General features: G+C 38.2%; 1 protein-coding gene across 2 annotated transcripts in view; it reads right to left on the bottom strand.

The window, feature by feature from the left end:
- STRN (striatin) overlaps positions 1 to 26,491 on the bottom strand; it is a 147,036-nt gene that overhangs the window by 37,067 nt on the left and 83,478 nt on the right. For both annotated transcript variants that reach the window (XM_049870653.1, XM_049870654.1), the window contains 3 exons: positions 16,861 to 17,028; positions 14,541 to 14,676; positions 1,389 to 1,524 (listed from right to left, as the gene is read on the bottom strand). In XM_049870653.1, the coding sequence (XP_049726610.1) occupies positions 1,389 to 1,524; positions 14,541 to 14,676; positions 16,861 to 17,028 (440 nt within the window). The remainder of the gene's footprint in view (positions 1 to 1,388; positions 1,525 to 14,540; positions 14,677 to 16,860; positions 17,029 to 26,491) is intronic.

Genomic DNA, 26,491 nt, shown 5'->3' with positions numbered 1-26,491 from the left:
AATATAAGGTTTAGTAAATGAATATATAAGTAATTCCTATTGCACTGGGCTATTTAACAAACCTGTGAAGGCATACTAAGTTAGTCATATTCACACCCATGGATGTGTGAATACTGCAGAATTTATGTGCCTAAAGTGCAAAATCTGCTCTGCACTTAAAAAAAGGGGAAACCACATCCATCTCTTTTATCTCAAAGGAGCAAGAAATTCTTAATTCCTTTCTAAATAAGTCTTAATGTGATCTGATTTTAGATCACAGGAGCAGGAGGCCAGCAGTTAACATGTCAGTTGCTAAGTGAAAGCCTAGTGAGTTAGCTATACAGCTGAATAGAAACAAGGAACTTTTCATTCTTACTTTTCCTCAATGTATTTACTTTGATGGAAAACCAGCTTCCTAAACCCTTCATGAGGAAATTGTGCAATTTTATTTAACACGAAATGTACAGGACACGGTAAACTTTCAACTTCAAAAACAAAGAAGAAATATCCCTTGCTATCGGGCTGAAAAAAACTTCAAAGTAGGAAGTTGTATCAGATCATCAGCAGAACTAGATTGTGCAGTAGAAAAATTACGGCTGTGGAAAAAAATTGCTTCATCCATTGTTTTAATGAATACAGCATTCAGGGTTTTAATGTCAACATGTTTTAAGCTGGCCCCTAAGGAAAGCCCCAAGGAGAAATGAGGATAGTTACTGATGTTCTAACCTTAACCTGTCCTTAAAGTACACAGGATTATGAATTAAGTTATGGAATTCCTCAACTTCAACAGAAAATTCTCTCTCTCTCTCCCTCACACACACACACAATGGAATCAATTACTTTTGAAGAATTTATCACAATCCTACTTTATTGACAGGGATAATGCATTTCCAAACTACTAGATGACCTATTAGAAGTTTTAACTCCTGTTTTATGTTTAAAATGTTAAATTCTTTTAAAACAATTTGAGAAAAATAATTCTATGTCTTGTACAAACTGACAAAACCTGATAGAATGAGTAACTTTCCAACTTCCAGTTCTTTTTTGCATAGAGGATGCCAGGCATAAGATCTCTAAAATTCTCTCTTACCTCCTCATACTCAACAACCACAAAATCTAGATTTGCAAATTCTATTCTCTAGGTAGAAAACAAATAATAATATGTATATGAATACAAATTCTTCTCAGACGGGACTGTTTATAATAAAAAAGATTAGGTAACTAGTTACACAACATTCTTTAAACACACAAACACTGGATATCAAGAGATGACAACAGTAAAAAGTCTACAGGAAGTTCAACATTTCAACATTATAAGAGATTTCAAGGGTCCTTTAAGATGCTGCCCTGTTGGAAAACATCCGTTTGTTTTATTAACCTCTCTGGTTGAAACCGCCATGCTCCCTTACCCCAGTCTGTTCCGTCGCCGGCACTTCTAGATTCACTGTCTCCTTCGTCTGATGTAACCAAGAAGTCAAACTCCTTTAGAGCTTCTTTTGTATCTCTATCTTCACTGCTGTCAGGCAGTATTTTTTTCCTAACAATCTAATGAAAAAAACAAAATGCTACATTAAAATACTAAGATAGATTACAGATTTAAATAACGAAGATGGTGTCCCTTTACAATTGCATGGGAAAACACAATCGATTATTTTCTTTTTCAGAAAGTGTATTTTTGTTGTGTTAAATAATTGTATACCTACACGACTCAGTGAAAAACACAGATTATCATTTGGAAAAGACATGCATTATACATTTTAAAACAGTAAACTTTGTTCAATATCAGGTATCATGAATTGCTTTAAATAAACGAATTAATTGAACTATATACTGAAATTATTGAAATATAAGACACCAATTTACCACGGAAATCACAGACAGATGAAAAATGTCTCTGACATACTGAATTATGAGGATCACATACAAATTTTACACTTCTTGGATGCAGTCTCTGCAGTTTGCAGACATTCTAATCTAACCAAAAGATGAGACAGTTTATAAAACATTTCAAAATTTTTACAGAATACGACCATGATAAATTTTAACTCTACTACATCACAAAACCTAAAACCATGAATGCTACAAACTCCAAAACACATGCCTCAAGATTTATAAGGTAGGGGGAAAAAGGTTTGCATTATTTCTGCTGTCCTAACCTTGCATCAATTTTCTTTAATAACTCTATCTATATTCAATTATTTTTCCTAAAATTTTGACCTCTTAGAGTTGAGATCTGACTTAGATTAATTAGCAAATCTGATATGGGCTATTATGACTCATTTGTATACATTTAGGAGTAGATGTGGTTTCTTTGCTCTATATGCCAATGCACTTCATGAATAACCTCCTCTTGGTCACCTCCACCACCAGACACTCAAAGAAATTAGGATGACTGGTTTGAAGTTTCTTTAAATAAAACAGACTCAATATTTTAACTTTTCAAGATTTTAGCTTCTTCACTTCACGCAAATTGAGACTAACATGACCTAATCAAACTTCAACAAGGACACTTACGAGTAGTTTAAAATTACAGAGGTTCAACAGACAGGCTAGAAAAGGCAAGAATGTCCAGAAATAGACCCTAAGAGATAACAAATACCTGGTTTATGTAGCCTTGTTACCAGGCTCAACTAGTACCACTTATTAATAATAGCACTTATCATCTGAGACCAGATACAGTCTCAGAAATCCTTCTCAAAGCAACACTCCGGGAAGCCACTGCCAACGGAACAGAGCTGGCACACTAGAATAAACCTATCTTAGCTATCTTGTTATATATGAAACTAAATAGGAGAAATCAAGAATTATTTAACAATGCTGGAATAATTTGTTAACAATTTGGAACACTTCAATAAAATCAACATACACTTTTATGTTTACAGCATGTCCCAATCAACTATCTAACAAATCTGTTAAACAAACAAAAAGAACACCATCAGTTTGGCAGACTGTGAACAGAAAATTCACGCTGAATGTGCAATACTCTGTATTTACAACCATATGTCCATAACCTGTTCTAATCTTTCCTACGCGGCCAGACTAAGGCAGAAAAGTGTTTCTGACGACTTATACCAACAGAAGACGCTGATCCTCATAGTATCAAATGCAAGAGTACTGACTAATCCTTATGCTTCTAACCTAAAGGCTTGATCCCTCCATTTCCCTGACCCTGATGAGACCCCCAGCTATAAATTCAGAGAGACCATCACCAACATCTTGAGATGCAAAGTCCTTGTTCTCACTGCCCCCCACCGCCCCCCATGAAAAGGCAGGGACAATCCAGAAGTATCTGGAATCTCAAAGTGAAAGTATGAACGTATTGTCAACATTCCTTATTGCTAAATATGGTACCGAGTAAACATCAACTCAGGAAAAAATCTGTTCCTAGGCCTCATCTCAGTATAACCTTACAAAGAATGAAGATAAGCAGGAAGATAAGGCAGCAAGGACATTAGTACAGTATCTGAGATACAGTATAGCAAAGAGAAAGAACCAGTATTTATCTCCTTCCTGATAGTTGATTATCAATAACCCTTTTCACATCTTAACGTTAAGAAAGGTAAACTAACTTCCATGCCCCTATACTCTTCCCCTCGTCTGTGTTGTTGTAGTTGTTAGGTGCCATCAAGTCGGTTGTGACTCACAGCAACCCTACGCACAACAGAAGGAAACACTGCCCGGTCCTGAGCCATCCTTAAAATCATTATGCTTGAGCTCATTGTTGCAGTCACTGTATCCAAACACCCCGCTGAAGGTCTTCCTCTTTTCCGCTGACCCTGTACTCTACCAAGCATGATGTCCTTCTCCAGGGACAGATCCCTCCTGATAACATGTCCAAAGAATGTAAGATGCAGCTTAGCCATCCTTGCATCTAAGAAGCATTCTGGCTATACTTCTTCTAAGACAGATTTGTTCATTCTTTTGGCAGTCCATAGTGTATATTCAGTACTCTTCGCCAACACCACAATTCAAAGGCATCAATTCTTCGGTCTTCCTTATTCACTCTCCAGCTTTCACATGCATATAATGTGATAGAAAATGCCATAGCTTGGGTCAGGCACACCTTAGTCTTCATCAAGGTGACATCTTTCCTCTTCAACACTTTGAAGAGGTCCTTTGCGGCAGATTTACCCAATGCAATGCATCTTTTGATTTCTTGACTGCTGCTTCCATGGCTGTTGATTGTGGATGCAAGTAAAATGAAATCCTTGACAATTTCAATCTTCTCTCCGTTTATCATGATGTTGCTCATTGGTCCAGTTGTGAGGATTTTTGTTTACTTGATGTTGAGCTGCAATCCATACTGAAGGCTGTGGTCTTTGATCTTCATCAATAAGTGCTTCAAGTCCTCTTCACTTTCAGCAAGCAAGGCTGTGTCATCCGCATAATGCAGGTTGTTAATGAATCTCCCTCCAATCCTGATGCCCTGTTCTTCTTCATACAGTCCAGCTTCTCGTATTATTTGCTCAGCACACAGATTAAATAGGTATGGTGAAAGGATACAACCCTGACACACACCTTTCCTGACTTTAAACCAATCAGTATCCCCTTGCTGTGCCCGAACAACTGCCTCTTGATCTATGTAAAGGTTCCTCATGAGCACAATTAAGAGTTCTGGAATTCCCATTCTTTGCAATGTTATCCATAGTTTGTTATGATCCACACAGTCAGATGCCTTTGCATAGTCAATAAAACATGGGTAAACATCCTTCCGGTATTCTCTGCTTTCAGCCAGGATCCATCTGACATCAGCAATGATATCCCTGGTGCCACGTCCTCTTCTGAAACCGGCCTGAATTTCTGGCAGTTACCTGTCGATACACTGCTGCAGCCATTTTTGAATGATCTTCAGCCAACTTTTGCTTGCGTGTGATATTAATGGTATTGTTCTATAATTTCCACATTCGGTTGGGTCACCTTTTTTGGGAATAGGCATAAATATGGATCTCTTCCAGTCAGTTGGCCGGGAAGCTGTCTTCCATATTTCTTGGCATAGACGAGGAAGCACCTCCAGTGCTGCATCTGTTTGTTGAAACATCTCAATTGATATTCCATCAATTCCTGGAGCATTGTTTTTTGCCAATGCCTCAGAGCAGCTTGCACTTTCTTCCTTGAGTACCATCGGTTCCTGATCATATGCCACCTCTTGAAATGGCTGAACATCGACTAATTCTTTTTGGTATAATGACTCTGTGTATTCCTTCCATCTTCTTTTGATGGTTCCTGTATTGTTTAATATTTTTCCCATGGAATCCTTCACTACTGCAACTCAAGACTTGAATTTTTTCTTCAGTTCTTTCAGCTTGAGAAATGCCGAGTGTGTTCTTCCCTTTTGGTTTTTTATCTCCAGCTCTTTGCACATGTCGTTATAATACTTTACTTTGTCTTCTCTAGATGCCCTTTGAAATCTTCTGTTCAGTTCTCTTACTTCATCAATTCTTCCTTTTGCTTTAGCTGCTCAACGTTCGAGAGCAAGTTTCAGTCTCCTGTGACATCCATCTTGGTCTTTTCTTTCTTTCCTGTCTTTTCAGTGACCTCTTGCTTTCTTCATGTATGATGTCCTTGATATCATTCCACAACTCATCTGGTCTTCGGTCACTAGTGCTCAGTGCATCAAATCTATTCTTAAGATGGCCTCTAAATTCAGGTGGGATATACTCAAGGTCATATTTTGGCTCTTATGGACTCACTCTGATTTAACTCAGTTTCAGCTTGAACTTGCATATGAGCAATTGATGGTCTGTTCCACAGTCGGCCCCTGGCCTTGTTCTGACTGATGATATTGAGCTTTTCCATCATCTCTTTCCACAGATGTAGTCAGTTTGATTTCTGTGTGTTCCATCTGGTGAGATCCACATGTATAGCCGCCGTTTCTGTTGGTGAAAAAAGGTATTTGCAAATGAAGAATTCATTGGTCTTGCAAAATTCTATCATTCTATCTCTGGCATTGTTTCTATCACCAAGGCCATATTTTCCAACTTCTGATACGTCTTCTTTGTTTCCAACTTTTGCATTCCAATCGCCAGTAATTATCAATGCATCTTGATTGCATGTTCGATCAATTTCAGACTGCAGCAGCTGAAAAAATCTTCAATTTCTTCATCTTTGGCCCTAGTGGTTGGTGCGTAAATTTGAATAACAGTCGTATTAACTGGTCTTCCTTGTAGGTGTATGGATATTATCCTATCACTGACAGCGTTGTACTTTAGGATACATCTTGAAATGTTCTTTTTGACAATGAATGCAACACCATGCTTATTCAAGTTGTCATTCCCAGCATAGTAGGCTATATGATTGTCTGATTCAAAATGGCCAGTACCAGTCCATTTCAGCTCACTAATGCCTAGGATATCGATGTTTATGAGTTCCATTTCATTTTTGGTGATATCCAATTATCCTAGATTCATACTTCTTACATTCCAGGTTCCAATCATTAATGGATGCTTGCAGCTGTTTCTTCTCATTTTGAGTCATGTCGTATCAGCCGATGAAGGTCCCGGAAGCTTTACCCCATCCACGACATTAAGGTTGACTCTACTTGAGGAGGCAGCGCTTCCCCAGTTATCTTATGAGTGCCTTTCAACCTGGGGGGCTCATTTTTCAGCACTATATTAGACAGTGTTCCACTGCTATTCCTAAGGTTTTCACTGGCTAATGCTTTTCAGAATTCAGTGCCGGGTCCTTCTTCCTAGTCTCTCTTAGTCTGGAAGCTCAGCTGAAACCCGTCCTCCACGGTTGACCCTGCTGGTATCTGAATACCAGTGGCATAGCTTCCAGCATCACAGCAACACGCAAGCCCCCACAGTACGACAAACTGGCAGGACAAAAAAAGACAAGATGTGAATATACCCCTGGGGTGGGAATTTGAGCAAAATAAACTCTCCTAAACGGAAAATGAATTGGTAGTCAACAGTACTGGGGGAGGAGGTTAGAAGTACAAGGATCATCCATGAGGTCACCTGCTAGTGACCTAACTGGATTGTTCTTACCTTGGCTATCTATTAAAAAAAAATTGTTAAGGTGGTGCAGAGATAATGTATTGTTCTGTAAATGAGTCAAAGATGGCCTCTATGTACTGGCCCCAGGTTATCAGTTTCTTCATATCAAGCTAAGGCCCGTAAGTCCAAGAAGCTTGCCTGCCTGCCTGCTGGTGCCAAACTCAAATTTTTGCACATCTAATTGTTTTAAAAATAGTCTGAACAAGCAGCTCTTTAGTTATTCAGAGCCTGTCTGCTTTGAATACCCAGCAAAACTGCCCGAACATTTGCTAGCCAGAGATTGGATGAAGACTGCAGGTACAAAGACTCCCCGCTGCTGCTCTTTAGAGCTCTCTGACCCACAGTCTACCCAACTTGCTGTTTGAGGGACATCACTTAGGACGTGTGACACCCCTCCCCCACCCAGGAGTTCTCTTGCTTTCTTCCCCTTGTGGTGGCTTCTAGCACAATTTGCCTCTGGAGGGCCTCCTGCTATGGAGTACTATCCCTGCATTCCAACTGTCATTCCATCAACGCCAAAAAAATAGCTTGTTGTGCAACACTGCCATCTTGTGGACGCATCTTTTTCTATGATCAGCCCCCAAAACAGGTACATAAAACCATCCTATGTAATATGCATGTTTTTTCATCCTGATAAAACATAAAAACTATCTTTCTAAGGAAATTTGATGGACTTGCCGACACTAAAATCTAAAGCTGCAAAACCTATTTCCAGTAAGCTATTATTTACAATAATGGGGAAGAGGAAGGGAGAATAACGGGATGGAATGAGTTATTCCAAAAGAAAGCCAGGTAGGAACATTAATATGAGATAAAACAGACTTTAAGGCAAAAAGCTTCAATAGGGATACAGGCTCATAATTTAATGATAAAAGGAATTTATTAGAGAGAGGTAAAAATTCTGAATCTGTCTGATTGGACATAACCTCACTCCGTGAACCTTTGTTAACAAGCCTAACAACAACTGTATCCTCCTGACCTTTAGGATGGCACTTTACTAAGAAATGGAGAATGGATGGATACACACACACACACTTCTCTCTGTCTAGCTATCCACACATATATCATGTAAAGGCTCCACGCCTCCACATGTAAAAGGATTCTATAAGACAAACCACACAAAAAATGTGAGAGAACATGAAACAGACAATTCACAGAAGAAATGAGTCATTACGCACAAGAAAAATGTTGCTCATTATTATAATATTAAGGACAAGAAAATATGCTCAACATATTAACGCATTAACCAAAGAAACAGGCAAATGTTCTCCCTATCAGACTGTCAAACATCTAGCATCACTGAGGATACGGGGAAAATGGCACACGTACTCCTGGTGCAAGAGTAAACTGGTATAACCTTTATGGAAAGCAGTCCGGAAGTTTATCTGACAAAATTTAAAGGAGTATACCATTGTTGGGGCGCTGGTGGCACAGTGGTTAAGCGTTTAGCTGCTAACCAAAAGGCTGGCAGTCCTAATCCACCAGCCGCTCCTTGGAAACCCTAAGGTGGAGTCCTACAGGGCTGCTGTGAGCCACAATCGACACAACAGCTTAAGGTTTGGTTTGGCTTTGATACCACTGTTGCTGTTGTTATGTGACCTCAAGTAGATTTCAACTCACAGCAAGCCCATGTGACTGCCCCATGGAGTTTTCTTGGCTGTAATCTTTATGGAAGCAGATCTCCAAGTCTTTCTCTCGCAGAGCCACTGGTTAGCAGCCCAGTGCTTAAACAACATGCCACCAGGGCTCCTTAAAGACTGGGTAGTGATTAAAAAATTCATTTTCCCTGTCATTGTCTATACAGCTCACTGATTTTTCTTTTACTACAGTAAATTAAGACATGTTATTGACTTCTTTGAATAAGAAAAAAACTGTGGATGATTGCCTAAAGCTCCAGTAATACCCATGGCAGGACTGCATCAGCAGAGCACTACTGAACGGTGGCCCAGAGAACAAGTCTGAAGCACACAGATTATACTTAAAAAAAAAAAAAAAAACTTAGAGAGCACTTTATAGTTAAATCATTTTCATACACACTGTTTCATTTTTTCCTCACAAAATCCTATGGGGATAAGCTATAATGTCCATTTTACAAACTAATAAAACTAAGATAAACTATTAAGAAGCACAGATAATCAGCGGCAGAACTGGGATTTAAACCCAGGCTTCTGGCTACAGGTTTAGTTTGCCTGATATCAGTGGTGTTAGTAGGGCTGGTGTCACCTAGTGCAGTAATTCATGGTGTCACTCCTCCGATACCAGACCATACAGAATCTTTAGTAATGTTTTATGGACTATTATTACTCGTAAACTGTAATTTCCATGTATCGCTCCTTCTTTACCTTTAAATACTACTTCATTCTCAAAAAAGTTATTGATACAGATTCACCAATACTAATTACCACAACTGTTGGTGTTATTGTTATTAGATGCCGTCAAGTCAGTTCTGACTCACAGTGACCCTATGTACAATGGAACGAAACAGTGCCCAGTCCTGCACCATTCCTCATAATTGTTGCTATGTTTGAGGCTACTGTTGCAACCACTGCATCAATCCATCTCACTGAGGATCTTCCCCTCTTTCACTGACCCTCTACTTTACCAAGCATGATGTCCTTCTCCAGGGACTGGTGCCTCCTCATAACATGTCCAAAGTATGTGAGATAACGTCTTGCCATTCTCACTTCTAAGGCAATCTGGCTGTACTTCTTCCAAAACAGATCTGTTTGTTCTGGCAGTCCATGGTATATTCAATATTCTTCACCACTAGCACCATAGTTCAAAGGCATCAATTCTTCTTTGGTCTTCCTTATTCATTGTCTAGCATTGACATAGATATGAGGTGACCAAAAATACCATAGCTTGGGTCAGGCACACCTTAGACCTCAAAGTGGTATCTTTGCTTTTCAACACTTCAAAGAGGCCTTTTGCAGCAGATTTGTCCAATGTAATACACTGTTTATTTCTTGACCACTGCTTCCATGGGCATTGATTACAGATCCAAGTAAAATGAAATCCTTGACAACTTCGATCTTTTCTCCGTTTATCATGATGCTGCTAATTGGTCCGCTTGTGAGGATTTTTGTTTTCTTTATGTTGAGGTGTAGTCCGTATTTAGGGTTGTATCCTTTGATCTTCATCAGTAAGTGCTTCAAGTCCTCTTCACTTTCAGCAAGCAAGGTTGTGGCATCTGAATATCGCAGGTTGTTCATCAGTCTTCCTACAAACCTGATTCCATGTTCTTCTTCACAGTTTAGCTTCCTGGATTATCTGCTCAGCATACAAACTGATTAAATATGGTGAAAGGATACAACTCTGACGTGCACCTTTCCTGATTTTAAACCATGCATATCCCTTTGCTCTGTTCAAACGACAGCTTCTTGGTCAATGTACAGGTTCTGCACGAACACAATTAAGTGAGCTGGAATTCCCTTTCTTCACAATGTTATTCATAATTTGTTATGAACCACACAGCTGAGTGCCTCTGCATAGCCAATAAGACACAGGTAAACAACTTCCTGGTATTGTCTGCTTTCAGTCAAGATCCGTCTCACATGAGCAGTGATACGCCTCATTCCATGTCTTCTTCTAAATCCAGCTTGAATTTCGGGCAGTTTCCTGTTGATGGACTGCTGCAAGTGCTTCTGAATTATCTTCAGCAAAACTTTACTTGTGCTATTAATGATATTGTTTGATAATTTCCACGTTCTGTTGGATTATCTTTTTTGGAACGTGCACAAATATGGATCTCTTTCAGTTAGTTGGCCAGGTGAGCTGTCTTCCATATTTCTTGGCATATGAAAGTATGCACCTCCAGTGCTGCATCCGTTGGTTAAAACATCTCAGTTGGTATTCTGTCACTTCCTGGAGCCTTGTTTTTCACCAATGCTTTCAGTGTAGCTTGGACTTCTTCCTTCGGTACCATCAGTTGATGCTGGGGAACTGCCTAATTTAAATTATTCTACAATTAAACATATTTAATTTAAATTAACAAATTTAATTATTTAACTAAATTAAGTTTGATTTTTAAAATTAACTTTAATTTTATAACGATTGATATTTAGAGAAATAAAGAACTCAAATCTAAAATCAGGATTGCTTTCATAAATGTAAACATCTAACACAAGAGGAGACTAAAATGATAATAATACGGCCATAAAGGTGTATGCAAGAGTTCTTGGAATATTAAGGAGGATCAACTTAAGATTCTATTTCTCTATGTAAAGTTAAACTGGTTTTTTAACATTTCCTTTTCCTTTCATAAACTCTACATCTTCATGTTTGTACCCTTTACTCTTTTAAAATTTCCAGTGAATGAAAACTCTACTCAACAGATTGTTTTTGTTTTTAATTATTGTGATGGTTTAGGTTGTAAATTCTCCGCGGTTTGGCAGTTATGATGTAGTTTGGCAGCTTTGTAATGATGTTGGATCGCTTTTCTTTGGAATGGGCACAAACATGGATCTCTTCCAGTTGGTTGGCCAGGTAGCTACCCTCCAAATTTCTTGGCATAGATAAGTAAGTGCTTCCAGCGTTACATTCATTTGTTGAAACATCTCAATTGGTATTCTGTCAATTCCTGAGCCTTGTTTTTCGCCATTCCCTTCAGTGCAGCTTGGACTTCTTCCTTCAGTACCATTGGTTCTTGATTACATGCTACATCCTGAAATGGTTACGGAAACCCTGGTGGTGTAGTGGCCAAGAGCTACAGTTGCTAACCAAAAGGTCAGCAGTTCGAATCCACCAAGCACTTCATGGAAACTCTATGAGGCAATTCTATTCTATCCTATAGGGTCACTAAAAGTCAGAATTGACTCGACAGCAAAGGGTTCAATGGAAGATGGTTAAACAATTCTTTTTTGGTACACTGGCTCTGTGTATTCCTTCCACCTTCTTCTGACGCTTCATACATTGTTCAATATTTTGCCCATGGAATCCTTCAATATTGCAACTTGAAGCTTGAATTTTTTCTTCAGTTCTTTGAACTTGAGAAATGTCAAGCATGTTCTTCTGTTTTGGTTTTCTAACTCCACGTCTCTACACATTTCATTACAATACTTTCTTTTGTCTTCTCAAGCTGTCCTCTGAAATCTTCCGTTCAGCTCTTTTACTTCATCATTTCTTCCTTTCGCGTTAGCTACTCTACGTTCACAAGCAAGTTTCACAGTCTCTCCTGACATCTATTTTGGTCTTTTCTTTCTTTCCTGTCTTTTTAATGACCTTTTGCTTTCTTCATGTATGATGTCATCACACAACTCATCTGGTCATTAGTGTTCAATGCGTCATACCTATTCTAGAGATGGTCTCTAGATTCAGATGGGATATATTCAAGTTTATTTTGGTGCTTGTGGATTTGTTTAATTTTCTTCAGCTTCAACTTGAACTTGCATAGGAGCAACTAATGGTCTGTTCCACAGTAGGCCCCTGGCCTTGTTTTGACTGATATATTGAGCTTCTCTATCTTCTCTTTCACAGATGTAGTTGATTTGATTCCTATGTATTCCATCTGGTGAGGACCACATGTATAGTCGCCTATTACGTTGTTGAAAAAAGGTATTTCCAATGAGTAAGTCATTAGTCTTCCAAAATTCTATCATGCAATCTCCAGTGTTATTTCTATCACCAAGGTTGTATTTTCCAACTACCAATCCTTCTTTTTTGTTCCCAACTTTTACATTCCAATCATCAGTAATTACCAACGCACCTTTATTGCATGTTTGATCAATTTCAGACTGCAAAAGTTGGTAAAAATCTTTAATTTCTCTATCTTTAGCATTAGTGGTTGGTGCGTAAATTTGAATAATAGTCGTATTAACTGGTCTTTCTTGCAGTGCTATGGATATTTTCTATCACTGACAGCCTTGTGCTTCAGGATAGACTGAAATGTTCTTTTTGACAATGAATGCGCCACCATTTCTCTTCAATGTGTCATTCCCAGCATAGTAGATCATATGATTATCTGATTCAAAATGGCCAACACCAGACCATTTCAGCTCACTAATGCCTAGGATATCAACTTTCATGTGGTCCATTTCATTTCTGACGCCTTCCAATTTTCCCAGATTCATACTTTGTACAATCCATGTTCCAATTATTAACGGATATTTGCAGTTTTTTTCTCATTTTGAGCCATGCCACCTCACCAAATGAGATCCTCAAAGCTTTGCTCCAACCACCTCATTAAGGTAGACTCTACTTTTAGGAGGCAGTTCCCCCCAGTCATATTTTGAGTGCCTTCGAACCTGAGGTGCTCATCTTCCACCACATGAGACAATGTTCCATTGCCATTCAAAAGGTTTTTACTAGTTAATTTTTTAGAAGTATATCACCAGGTCCTTCTTCCTAGCCTGTCTTAGTCTGGAAGCTCCACTGAAACCTGTCCACTATGGGTGACCCTGCTGGTATTTGAAACACCAGTGGCAAAGCTTCCAGCATCACAGCAACACATAAGCCACCGCAGTACAACAAACTGACTGATGAATGGTGGAATGACCACAATACTAGAGCTAAAACACTGGAAAATTTGACAAAACCAGCAACTATAAAAATATCGGCAACAATGAAAACAGCACATGCTTGTAGTGTGTGCAGATGAAACCATGAGATTCAAAGAGTCATTGTATTTAGTAATAATGACAGCTCTGACTAGAGTACATTAAAAAGTTCAAAAAGTAAATTAGCATAGAGCTTTAGCCTTGTAGGCTAGGCTTACAAAAAATGATTCTGTGTTATAACAAACTATATGGATGTTTCATAAAAATAATAAATTTCTGCTGAAACACTGCACAAAAATTTTATAGACAGTCATTTTGGTGTTACCTCCTCTGACAGCGTCACCCAGTACAGTCAGCGCCCCCTATCTCCCCCTAGTGACACCATTGCTTTATAGTATCTTATTTTCCTCCTCCTCTTACTACATCAATGAGAAAAAAGGAATGCTGAACATTTTCCTAGACAAATCAAAGCATGTCCTCATGACCTTACTTAAAGAAGGAAAAGGGATGAGATGGCAGAAAGGGAGAGAAGGCAGAAGCAGCAATTTAGAAACATCTCATTCCAGGAAATTACAATGGGGAAGTTTTATAACCTTATAAAGATCTGAACAAGCTTCAGAAGAACCCTAAACAATTATGAAGAAATCTAGATTTCTGAAAGCAGACACTTTTGTAGAACTTGTCTACCAAAGCAACCCTGACAAGAGACAAAAACTGTATTGAGTAGAGCCATTAGGCACCATGATAGGTCTGTCGGTTCTACTGTCTTATAAAAAAAAATAGTAACCAATAATACTGCATTGTTATAACACAAAATGTTTACTACATTCTCTAGCCCTATAAAATGTTATCCTATTTAATGAATTAACAAAAAGTAAAACAGTAAGGACTTTCAAGAGAAAGCTGCTATTCTGAAAATATGCCTGAATTTCAAATCAATCCTGAACACTGAGTTCTCCAAAATTCATGAAAAAAAAATTAAGGGTTTAGGTTGAAAAACACGGATTATTTTTAAAGTATGCATTCTGTTCACTAAAAATATTTATATTAGTTGATTTATCCAACTCACTGTTGAAGTGTCAATGATGCTTTTTTCTCTTCCATCAATATCATCGTCTTCATCTTCGTCACTGAAATCCACAGCTGCGCTTTCAAGGAATTTGAAATTATCCAGTACGGAGGCAGAATCTGTTAACTCGGATTTTCTGGTTTAAAACATGTACATCTTGCTCAGTTTACCTTTTCTAACATTAACATAAGGATTAATCCATGATATGTTGCACTAATTTCTGTTTACATTGTAACTATGATCCCCCCCAATCACGTTCTATGTTGACTCTTATCCATTCCATTTCCATGGACTTTAATTGGAAAGCAATACAGGATGTGGTTACTGTTTTAAAAGTACTTTGCAATCATATCTACTCAGTGTTATGCTAATGTAAGTAATTTCTGACTCAGTATTATTTTGTTCTTTAAGTCAAACTTAACATACTTATTTAAAAATATTTTTCTTATTATCTCTGCCTCCAGTGTTTGTTCTTTTCCTCTCTATAACACTTCCTTTGACCTCTTACATAAGCTTCTACAACTAAGAAAATAACTAGTAGATATGTCATTATCTCTGTTGTAACCTTCTATTTCTGCTGAACAGCTAAAGAGGTTAAAAAAAAATGTGCACATAAAAAAAAAAATTTTTTTTAATACTAAAAATAATGTATTGGTCAAATTAATATTACTACAAGACTTGATCCTTGCTGTTAGTTGCTGTCAAGTATTGGTTAATAAACCATTAACTTTTTTGGAAATGACTGAGTTTTTAAAGATGTGAGACTTGAATTTAGTTTCCTGGAAATACTTTAGTAAATAAGGAGCCCTGGTGGCACAATGGTTAAGTGTTCAGCTGCTAACAGAAAGGGTGGTGGTGCAAATCTGCTCAGCAGCTCTGTGGGAGAAAGACGTGGCAATCTGCTCCTGTAAAGATGACAGTCAAGAAAAGTCTATGGGGCAGTTCTACTGTCACATGGGGTTGCTATGAGTCGAAATTGACTCAACAGTACCCAAAAATAATAATTCAGTAAACAGTTTTTTAATGGCCAAAATAGAATGATTTTTCTCCAGTTCATTAGGAAATGTTTTAGATGAGAAGACATTTTTCTGAAAAATTTTAGTCACAACTATGGACAAAACTTCCAAGACAGATAAATCCTAAGTTTGGGTCAGCTGAGAGCTACATATTTGTCCTTCCCAGCCCCATATTCTCAGTTCCTACCTAAATCTGACAGATTCAGAACGATACTCTTGTCACTTTCAAAAAACTAAGCAAACCCAAAACACATGACAATTACAGTGGTCTTCTGTGAAGGTCTTCATGATGACTTAAAATCAACCCTCAAGGTGAAAATGCAACTAGAAACAATGTTCACATGTTCCATGTCTACACAGAGAAATAATTTATACTTTTACATCTATAAAAATAAGTCAACATATCCCTAATTATTAATAAATAAATTTAGGAAGGTGTCAATGACATTTTGATTACAAAAGACTTATTTTTCATCTTTATACAAATCCTCTAATATTAGCTCATGTGCCAAATAACAGGAACTATGTTCTCATTGAAAAATGTTTAGAGTTCAATTAATACCATTCTTCTAAGCCTAAACATGTGTTAAAATAAAGTAACCTCATTCTTGGACTTTCACAGAATCTTTGGTTTTTCATTTAGTTAAGAATTACGGAAAATTTATTCCAATAAAAAAAAAATTTCTTCATTGAACTATTCATGTTCGCTTTAAAGAGAATTATATATAACTGTATGATAAATGATCCAAAAAGCAAAACAAAATATTTCAAACAGCTACTGAATTTTTCACACGTAGGTGGGTTAGACAGTCCATCAATTTAAAATACATGCTTAAAAATATATTTCAGTCATAGGAAATATGAGTTACAGCATTATTAAACAAAAGTAGTTAAAAAAAAAAAGGGGTTTACTTCTAAGAATTTTGAGGTATTTGCTTGATTTCTAGGTCACCAATAATGAAATTTCATTCTTACAGATTAATAGTCAATTTCCAAATCTCTTATAAAGTTCTAATAGAAAGTGACTGAGCTTCAAGACACTAAAAATCTATAATACATACATAAATTTCAATAAAATAAGAATTTTCTAAGTAAAAAATTATATTCGGAAATTAAAATAGCCAATAAAATACAACGGGTAACTTTAATCCTTAGGTGTTTCCTTCTTACAAAATAAAATGAAAAATCTTTTTAAACTTAATTATATTTCTGTATCACTATCTTAAACTGTATCACCCATACAACAAAAAATATTTAATAAGAAATAAAATTCAAGCTAAAACACTTTCCAGAAAAATACTTACCCAATCATTGCTGTCTCTTTAATTTCAGCCTCTGTGCCATTTATAATTGAGTCCTGATTTTTGTCATCTTCCCTGTCGGTGACATCACTTGAAAAGCCCAACAAAGCTCGCACTCGTTTAGATTTCACATCTAGGATAGTGTCTGTGTAACCCACCTCCTGTAGATACCTGTGTGAAGAAGATTCTTACAATTCAGTCATATAGGCATCAGTACTTTATAATTTAATATGTAAATAAAAATATTTCTTCAAATTCACTGCCTGTGTAAGACTTAACAGTACAGTACTATGCGAATGAGACTTGCTAATAAATAATTTTCCAGCTGCAGATGGGGCTGTCTCTTGCAGTACCAGCCTCTTCAGTCACTGAGAAAAATCAAAGAACCACACAATACACCATTCATTACATTTATCTTAAGAAGAAGTTGTTCTTTAATATACCTAACAGCACACTCTCTACTCTAGGCTGGATTGGAGAAAGCTAACTCCCAGATTCTGTTGAATTACTAATTCATAATAGTATTCCAGCAAAAAATAAAAATTCCAGTAGACTTTTTAAAAAACATTTCTGATGGCAAGTGTCACTGGATTAATTGAGACATGGGGAAAATGTTTCTAGCACGTAGGGTTTCCTCCACAACACACAAGCAGGTAGTCTTTTTCAAAGACTCATGTCTACAGAAGGGAAGCTTTAAATCTACAAAAATGTTAAAATATAAATTGTTGTTTTTGGTAGTTGCCAAATTGATTCCTACTCATGGCAACCCCAAGCGTACAGAGCAGAACTGCTCCATAGGGTTTCCAAGGCTGTGACCTTGTGGAAGCAGATGGCCAGGCCCATCTTCCCTGGGTGGGTTCAAACTGCCAAACTTTCAGCTAGTAGTCTAGAGCTTAGCCATTTGCACCATCTGCAATTAAATTAAAATTGCAGGATGTGAGGTGTGTGTATGTGTGCACATATGTATGCATGTTGCAGAGTGGCAGCAATGTGGAGAAAGGGGATAGCCTTTGTATTAAGAGTTAGAGCTGAGTCTAAAACCTATTTCTGAACAATGAGAGGCAGGGCCAAGACAGTGAACTAGCCAGTAGCTTCTGCCCATCCCTCTTACAACAAAGACCCAAAAAAACAAGTGAACTGATTACACAGGACAAGCTAGAATCCCTGAGCATCAAAGGCAAAACTAAGGAATCGGTCTGAGCGACAGCAGAGGAAGAGACGGTGTAGAAGCAGTGACTAGTTGCTGAGCCCGTGCCACGCCTCAGCTCCGGTTCCTTGGCACTGTTCTTTGGAGCAACTATGGCGGGGCTGATGGTAGTTCCCTGAGACACAGCAGTTTAACAAAAGAAGGCAGAGTGGCGCGCCCCTGACACTGTGGCAGGTCTACAACAGGGCTGGCTGTGGCATTTAGGAAGCAGCTGCTTCAGTGAAAGAAGGCAACCAATGTGCTGGCACACCAACCCCCACCATGGGACTGGCTGAGGAGTTTAGGACACAGCTGCTTTGGCAAAAGAAGGCAAGTGCTGTGGGACACAGCCCTAAACCCCTGGGGCAATCTTGGTGTGGGAGGGGGGCAGCCTGGGGCAATCACAGCAGGGACCCAGTCAGCACACACAGGCTACACATGCCTCTGGAATCTGGGATAAAACAGCACTCTCCACACAAGATAAGTAATTTTATCTAATAGCTCCCTCTTTTGAAAGAACTCTCTCCTCTCTATCTGATCCCTCCCCCTCTGCCCCAGCCAGCTTCATTAACAGTTGATTTCCCTGGGCCTGAGATTGAACCTGCTGCACTCTCTGAGCCATACTCCTGGCCTAGGAGAAGGAACAAATTAACAAACGGGGGTGGGGGAATACTACTCCGCTAATCTGGTAGCTCAGAGCAGAAGCAGCTCCAGCGCAGGCATAAGCAATCCACAGACTTTTTCTCTCACCCCTACATGGATCCAGGTGGCTATTATACTGCAAGGGCAAATCTGTCTGAGATCTGACTGTATCTGTTTCAGCTGTGTGGGGAGAAGCAGGTTTTAGATGTTTGATACCGCTCTGCCTAGTAAACAGGGCCTTCACCTACCCACAGCAGGGGCCCGAGAGCTCAAGGCTCCATCTACACCACGTAGCCGCCCGCAAAAGGATAATGGTGCCTACCAGTCCTTACAGATATAAGCACTGGGTGCCAAAGGTACAGTTCCACAGCCTACCCACCACAGTGCTCTAAACAACAGAGATGCTCCTTCCTCACTGACACTTGAGGGAAGGCTGTCAGCCCCCTGCCTTCCTCAGAGTGTGACCCCCTGCTGCTACCAGAAACCGGTACATACACCCATCACCACTGCTCCTCTAAGATAGTAGGTGAGAGCCTATGCCACACACTAGGTGACTGGCAACCTGGACACCTGAGCTGAATCTATACAAGAATAGTGAATGGACCCCTACACTCATATACCTGGTAACAGCTCTAGCCATCTGGTAACAGGACATTAGTGCTTCAAAGGCTCCAATAACCAAGCGAGCTCACTCTAGTAGCCTATTAAGCCATATCGAAACAAAACAAATAAACTATGACACAGTAAGCAAACATAAATAACTTATAGATAGCTCAGAGACAACAGTCAATATCCAATCACATAAAGAAGCAGACCATGACTGCTTCAACAAACTCCCAAAACAGAGAATCAAGGACTCTCCCAGATTAAGATGTACTCCTGGAATTACCAGACATAGAATACAAAAGATAAATATATGGAACTCTTCAAGACATCAGGAAAGAAATCAGGCAACAAACAGAAAAAGCCAAGGAACACAGAGATAAAGAAGTTGAAGAAATTAAAAAGATTACTCAAGAACATAATGAAAAATTTAACAAACCGCAAGAATCCATAGAGAGACAGCATTCAGAAATTCAGAAGGTAAACAATAAAAATACAGAATCAGACAACTCAATAGAGAGTCAGAAGAGCAGAATTGAGGAACTGGAATGTAGAATTGCGGCAACTGAAGATAAATCACTTGGCACCAATATATCTGAAGAAAAATCAGATCAAAGAATTAAAAAAAAAATGAAGAAACCCTAAGAATCATGTGGGACTCTATCAAAAAGAATAACTTGCAAGTGATTGGAATACCAGAACAGTAAGGGATAACAGGAAACAAAGAGAAAATTGTTGAAGATTTGTTGGCAGAAAACTTCCCTGACATTGTGAAAGATGAAAGGATATTCATCCAAGATGCTCATCAAACCCCATACGAGGTAGATCCCAAAAGAATGTCACCAAGACATAGTATCATCAAACTTGCCAAAACCAAAGATAAAGAGAAAATTTCAAAAGCAGCCAGGGATAAACGAAAAGTCACCTACAAAGGAGAATCAAAAAGAACAAGTTTGGACTACTCGGCAGAAACCATGCAGGCAAGAAGGCAATGGGATGACATATATAAAGCACTGAAGGAGAAAAACTGCCAGCCAAGAATCATATATCCAGCCAAACTGTCTCTCAAATATGAAGGCAAAATTAAGATATTTACAGATAAAAACAAGCTTAGTGAATTTGCAAAAACCAAGACTACAAGAAATACTAAGGGGAATTCTCTGGATAGAAAATCAATAATATCAGATATCAACCGAACACCAGAACACAGAACAGAGTAACCAGACATCAACTGAGATAGGAAAATCATAAAAATAAATCAAGATTTAAAATAAATGTTCAAAACAGGACATCGGTAATATCACTATGTAAAAGATGACAATAATCAATAAAGAGGGACTAAATAAAGTACACATAAATCTTCCATATGGAAAGGAAATCAAGGCGATATACGGAGACACAAGCTAGACTTAAACTTAGAAAAAGAGGGGTAAATATCAAGGTCACCACAAAGAAGACTAACAATCCTACACTTCAAAATAAAAAACAAGATAAACATAAAGACTCAGCAAAAACAAATTTAACCACAATGTAAAAGAGGAACACACAATTCACAAAGAAAAACTTCTCAGGACAAAAAAGTGGAAAAATGAAACTGTCAACAACACACAAAGACATCAAAATGACAGCACTAAACTCAAACCTATGTATAATCATGCTGAATGTAAAGGGACTAAATGTACCAATAAAGAGACAGAGAGTTGCAGAATGGATTATAAAACTCTATCTGGCTATATGCTGCCTACAAGAGACACACCTTAGACTTAAAGACACAAACAAACTAAAATTCAAAGGATGGAAAAAAAATATATCAAGCAAACAACAACCAAAAAAGAGCAGGAGTGGCTATACTAATTTCTGATAAAACAGATTTCAAACTTAAATCTACCACAAAGGATAAGGGTACTAAAAAAAAAAAAAAAAAAACTATACAACAATTAAAGAGACAATATACCAGAAGGATATAACCATATTAAATATTTATACACCCAACAACAGGGCTTCAAGACACATAAAACAAATTCTAACAGCATTGAAAAGTGAGATAGACAGCTCCACAATTATACAAGGAGACTTCAACACACCACTTTCAGTGAAGGACAGAACATCCAGAGAGAAGCTCAGTAAAGACACGGAAGAGCAAAATGCCACAATGAACCAACTTGACCTCACAAGACATATACAGAACAGTCCACCCAATAGCAACCAAGTATACTTTCTTTTCCAGTGCACATGGAACTTCTCTAGAACAGACCACATATTAGGCCATAAAGAAAGCCTTTGCCGAATCCAAAACATCAAAATATTACAAAGCACCTTCTCTGACCATAAGTCATAAAAAAAAAGTAGAAGTCAATAACAGAAAAAGCAGGGAAAAGAAATCAAACACTTGCAAACAGAACAATACCTTGCTCAAAAATTACTGGGTTATAGAATACATCAAGGATGGAATAAAGAAATTCACAGAATCCAATGAGAATGAAAACACTTCCTATCAGAACCTTTGGGACACAGCAAAAGCAGCACTCAGAGGTCAATTTATATCAATAAATGCACACATTCAAAAAAGAAGAAAGGGCCAAAATCAAAGAACTATCCCTACAACTTGAATGGAAAGAGAGCAACAAAAGAAACCTTCAGGCACAAGAAGAAAACAAATAACAAAAATTGGAGCAGAATTAAATGAAACAGAAAACAAAAATAATTGAAAGAGTTAACAAGACCAAAAGCTGGTTCTTTGAAAAGATTAACAACATCAATAAACCACTGGTCAGGCTGAAAAAAAACAGGAGAGGAGGCAAATAACCTGAATGAGAAATGAAACTGGCGATATCACGACAAACCCAAATGAAATTAAAAGAATCGTATCAGATTACATACTGCAAGAAACCAAAAGAGACCTTCATAAGTGGAAAAACATACCCTGCTCAACATTATAAAAATGTCTACTCTGCCCAAAGTGATCTATAGATACAATGCAATCCCAATGCAAACACCAGTGACATTTTTTAATGAGATGGAGAAATAAATCACCAACTTCATATGGAAGGGAAAGAGGCCCCAGACAAGTAAAGCGTTACTGAAAAAGAACAACAAAGTGTGAGGTCTCACACTAACTGACTTTAGAACATATTATACTGCCATGGTAGTCAGAACAGCCTGGTACCAGCACAGCAACAGATACATAGATCAATGGAACAGAATTGTGAATCCAGATATAAATCCATTCACGTATGAGCAACTGATATTTGACAAAGGCCCAAGCTCTGTTAAATGGGGAAAAGACAGTCTGTTTCACCAAATGGTGCTGACATAACTGGATATCCATCTGCTAAATAATGAAACAAGACTCATACCTCATGCCATGCACAAAAACCAACTCAAAATGGATCAAAGACCTAAATATAAAATCTAAAACAATAAAGTTCATGAAAGGAAAAATAGGAACAATGTTAGCATCCCTGATACGTGGCATAAATTGTATACAAAACATTACTAGAACTGCAAAAACAGCAGAAGAGAAATGAGATAACTGGGAGCTCCTAAAAGTCAAACACCTATGCTCATCCAAAGACTTCACCAAGAGTAAAAAGATTACCTACAGACCGGGAAAAAGTTTTTAGCTGTAACATTTCTGATCAGTGGCTGATCTCTGAAATCTACATGTTACTGCAAAAACTCAAAGACAAAAAGACAAATAACCCAATTAAAAAATGGGCAAAAGATATGAACAGGCACTTCACTAAAGAAGACTTTCAGGTAGCTAACAGATACATGAGGAAGTGCTCAGGTTCATTAGCCATTAGAGAAATGCAGATCAAAACTACAATGAGATTCCATCTCACTCCAACAAGGCTGGCATTAATCCAAAAAACACAAAATAATAAATGTTGCAGAGGTTCTGGAGAGACTGGAAGACTTATACACTGCTGGTGGGAATGTAAAATGGTACAACCACTTTGGAAACTGATTCGGCACTTCCTTAAAAAGCTAAAAACGGAACTATCCTTACGATCCAGCAATGACACTCCCTGGAATATATCCTAGAGAAGTAAGAGCCTTTACGTGAACAAATATATGCACACCCATGTTCACTGCAGCACTGTTTACAATAGCAAAAAGATGGAAGCAACCAAGGCGCCCATCAATGGATGAATGGATAAAATTATGGTATATTCACACAATGGAATACTGTGCATTGATAAAGAACAGCGATGAATCTGTGAAACATCTCGTAACATGGAGGAATCTGGAAGGCATTACGCTGAGTTAAATTAGTCAGTTGCAAAAGGACAAATATTGTATGAGACCACTATTATAAGAATTCAAGAAATACTTTAAACACAGAAGAAAATATTCTTTGATGGTTACGAGGGTGGGAGGGAGGCAGGGAGAGGGGGATTCACTAATTAGATAGTAGACAAGAATCATTTTAGGTGAAGGGAAAGACAACACACAATACAGGAGAGGTCAGCACAACTGGACTAAACCAAAAGCAAAGGAGTTTCCTGAATAAACCGAATGCTTCGAAGGCCAGAGTGGCAGGGGCAGGAGTCTGGGGACCATGGTTTCAGGGGACATCTAGGTCAACTGGCATAACAAAATCTATTAAGAAAACATTTTGCATCTCATTTTGGAGAGTGGTGTCTGGGGTCTTAAAAGCTATCAAGTGGCCATCTAAGATGCATCAATTGGTTTCAACCTACCTGGAGCAAAGGAGAATGAAGAACACCAAAGACACAAGGTGAGTATGAGCCCAAGAATCAGAATGGGCCACATAAATCAAAGACTACATCAGCCTGAGACCAGAAGAACTAGATGGTGCCCAGCTACAACCAATGGCTGCCATGACAGGGAGTACAACAGAAAAACCCTGAACGAGCAGGAGAGCAGTGGGATGCAGACCCCAAATTCTAGTAAAAAGACCAGACTTAATGGTCCGACTGAGACCAGAGGGGTCCCAGAGGTCATGGTCCCCAGACCTTCTGTTAGCCCAAGACAGGAACCATTCTCGATGCCAACTCTCGAGACACGGATTGGACTGGACTACAAGACCGAAAATGATACTGATGAGGAGTGGGCTTCTTGGATCAAGTAAGATACATGAGACTATCTGGGCAGCTCCTGTCTGGAGGGGAGATGTGAAAGCTGAGGGGGGCCGAAGCTGATTGAATGGACACGGAAACACAGGGTGGAGGGACCGAGTGTGCTGTCTAATTAAGGGGAGAGCAACTAGGAGAGTATATAGCAAGGTGTATATAAGGTTTTATATGAGAGACTGACTTGATGTGTAAACTTTCACTTAAAAAGAAAAAATAACAAGATCTGAAACAAATATGACAATTAAGATAAAGCTGGGTGGTGGTTACAATGGTGTTCATCATTCTGTTACTTCCTGTATTTTTTTATATACTTGGCATATTTAATAATAAAACTTTAATTAAAGAAAAAAAAGAAAAACCCCTTTCTGCCACTTGTTGTGTAACTTTAATTCTGAACCTCATTTTTTTTTTCCTTAAATAGGCACACCTACTACAGGGCCTGGGATATAGAAGGCACTCGATACCTATTAATACCAAAACTGTCTAAAAGTGGTCAAAAGTAGCAATTACAGGAATACAAAAAGGCAAAGGCCACTAACAAATGTGACAGACGAATATTAGGCACTAACTGTAAGTAGACACCAAGTTTACTCAATGTAAAAAGTAGACAACCAGTCTAAAATCAATTTATTTCAATATTCGGTTTTAATAGTTATGACAGTTGAAAGAAAGCTCACAAAGATATGTAATCAAAATGGAGTAAGTGTATCTTATCAAATAGTCATTTTTCAGTGCCATCCCATATTAACGGAAGTTTTTTTTTTTTTTTTTTTCTTCATTCTGAAGGAGAGAAGTGTTCCCATCTTCTAGATTTTTACTGGTTCCAACAGGAAGCAGCTGCAGCTACAGTTAACATACCCAGAGCAGAGGGTGGATTACTTATATGGTATTTTCCAATATATGTAAACATATATTTATTCATATTGACTTTTTTTTTTTTTAACAAATATCACAAGTACTGATATTACTGGTAAGAAAAGAAAATCAGAAATAAATATCTAACAATGAAAGTATACAACAGCTTACACACTCAAAACTATTAGGCTGTCAATATAAGGGGTGTTCACATGTAAAAACATGAAAATAATATGATATATAATTGAAATCTTCTAAAGCGGTAATGAATGGTTATCAAGCTAAATTTTGTTTGAGAGTGGTTATTCAATTTCCCTAATAATTTTCTAAATAAGATATGTATTATCAATAAAAAGAATCCAATAAATGTTAATACGAACTTCACTAAAACATATTAAAGTAACTCTAGGTACTTTAATAGGTGCTATTCCAAATCAACCCCCAAATTCCAGGTGGTAACACAGTAAAAGGAGTTGCTGGGTGGTAAAAAAAAAAAAACAGCTAACACACTCAGCTACTACTTGAAAGGCTGGAAGTCTGAGTCCTCCCAGAGGTGCCTTGGAAAAAAGGCTGGGCAATCTACTTCCAAAAAAATCAGCCACTGAAAACCCTATGGAGCACAGGTCTACTCTGACACACGGGATCACCATGAGTCAGAATTGACTCGAGAGCAGCTTTTTTTTTTTTTTTTTTTGTACTTCAGATGAAGATTTACATAGCAAATTAGTTTTTCATTAAACAATTAATATAAGTTTTGTGATACTGGTTGCCAACTCCACCACACGTCAACACTCTCCCTTCTCAACCTTGGGTTCCCCATTACCAGCTTTCCTGTCCCCTTCTGTCTTCTCATCCCTGCCCAAGCTAGTGTGCCTATTTAGTCTCATTTTGTTTTACGGGCCTGTCTAATCTTTGGTTGAAGGGTGAACCTGAAGGAGTGACTTCAGTACTCAGTTAAAAGGGTGTTCAGGAGCCATATCCTCGAGGTTTCTCCAGTCTCTGTCAGACCAGTGAAGTCTGGTCTTTTTCTTGTGAGTTAGAACTCTGTTCTACATTTTTCTCCTGCTCTGTTCAGGACCCTCTAACGTGATCCCTGTCAGAGCAGTCAGTTGGTGCTAGCAGTTGGGCACCACCTCGTTGTGCTAGACTCAGTCTAGCGGAGGCTTTGGTAGTTGTGGGCCATTAGTCCTCTGGACTAATCTTTCCCTTGTGTCTTTGGTTTTGTTCATTCTCCCTTGCCTCAGAT

The sequence above is a fragment of the Elephas maximus genome, chromosome 26, assembly GCF_024166365.1.
Source record: "Elephas maximus indicus isolate mEleMax1 chromosome 26, mEleMax1 primary haplotype, whole genome shotgun sequence".
In the NCBI taxonomy this organism is placed as follows: domain Eukaryota; kingdom Metazoa; phylum Chordata; class Mammalia; order Proboscidea; family Elephantidae; genus Elephas; species Elephas maximus.
Note: the sequence above shows the minus strand (reverse complement) of the source record. Positions and strands in the feature narration are given on the sequence as shown.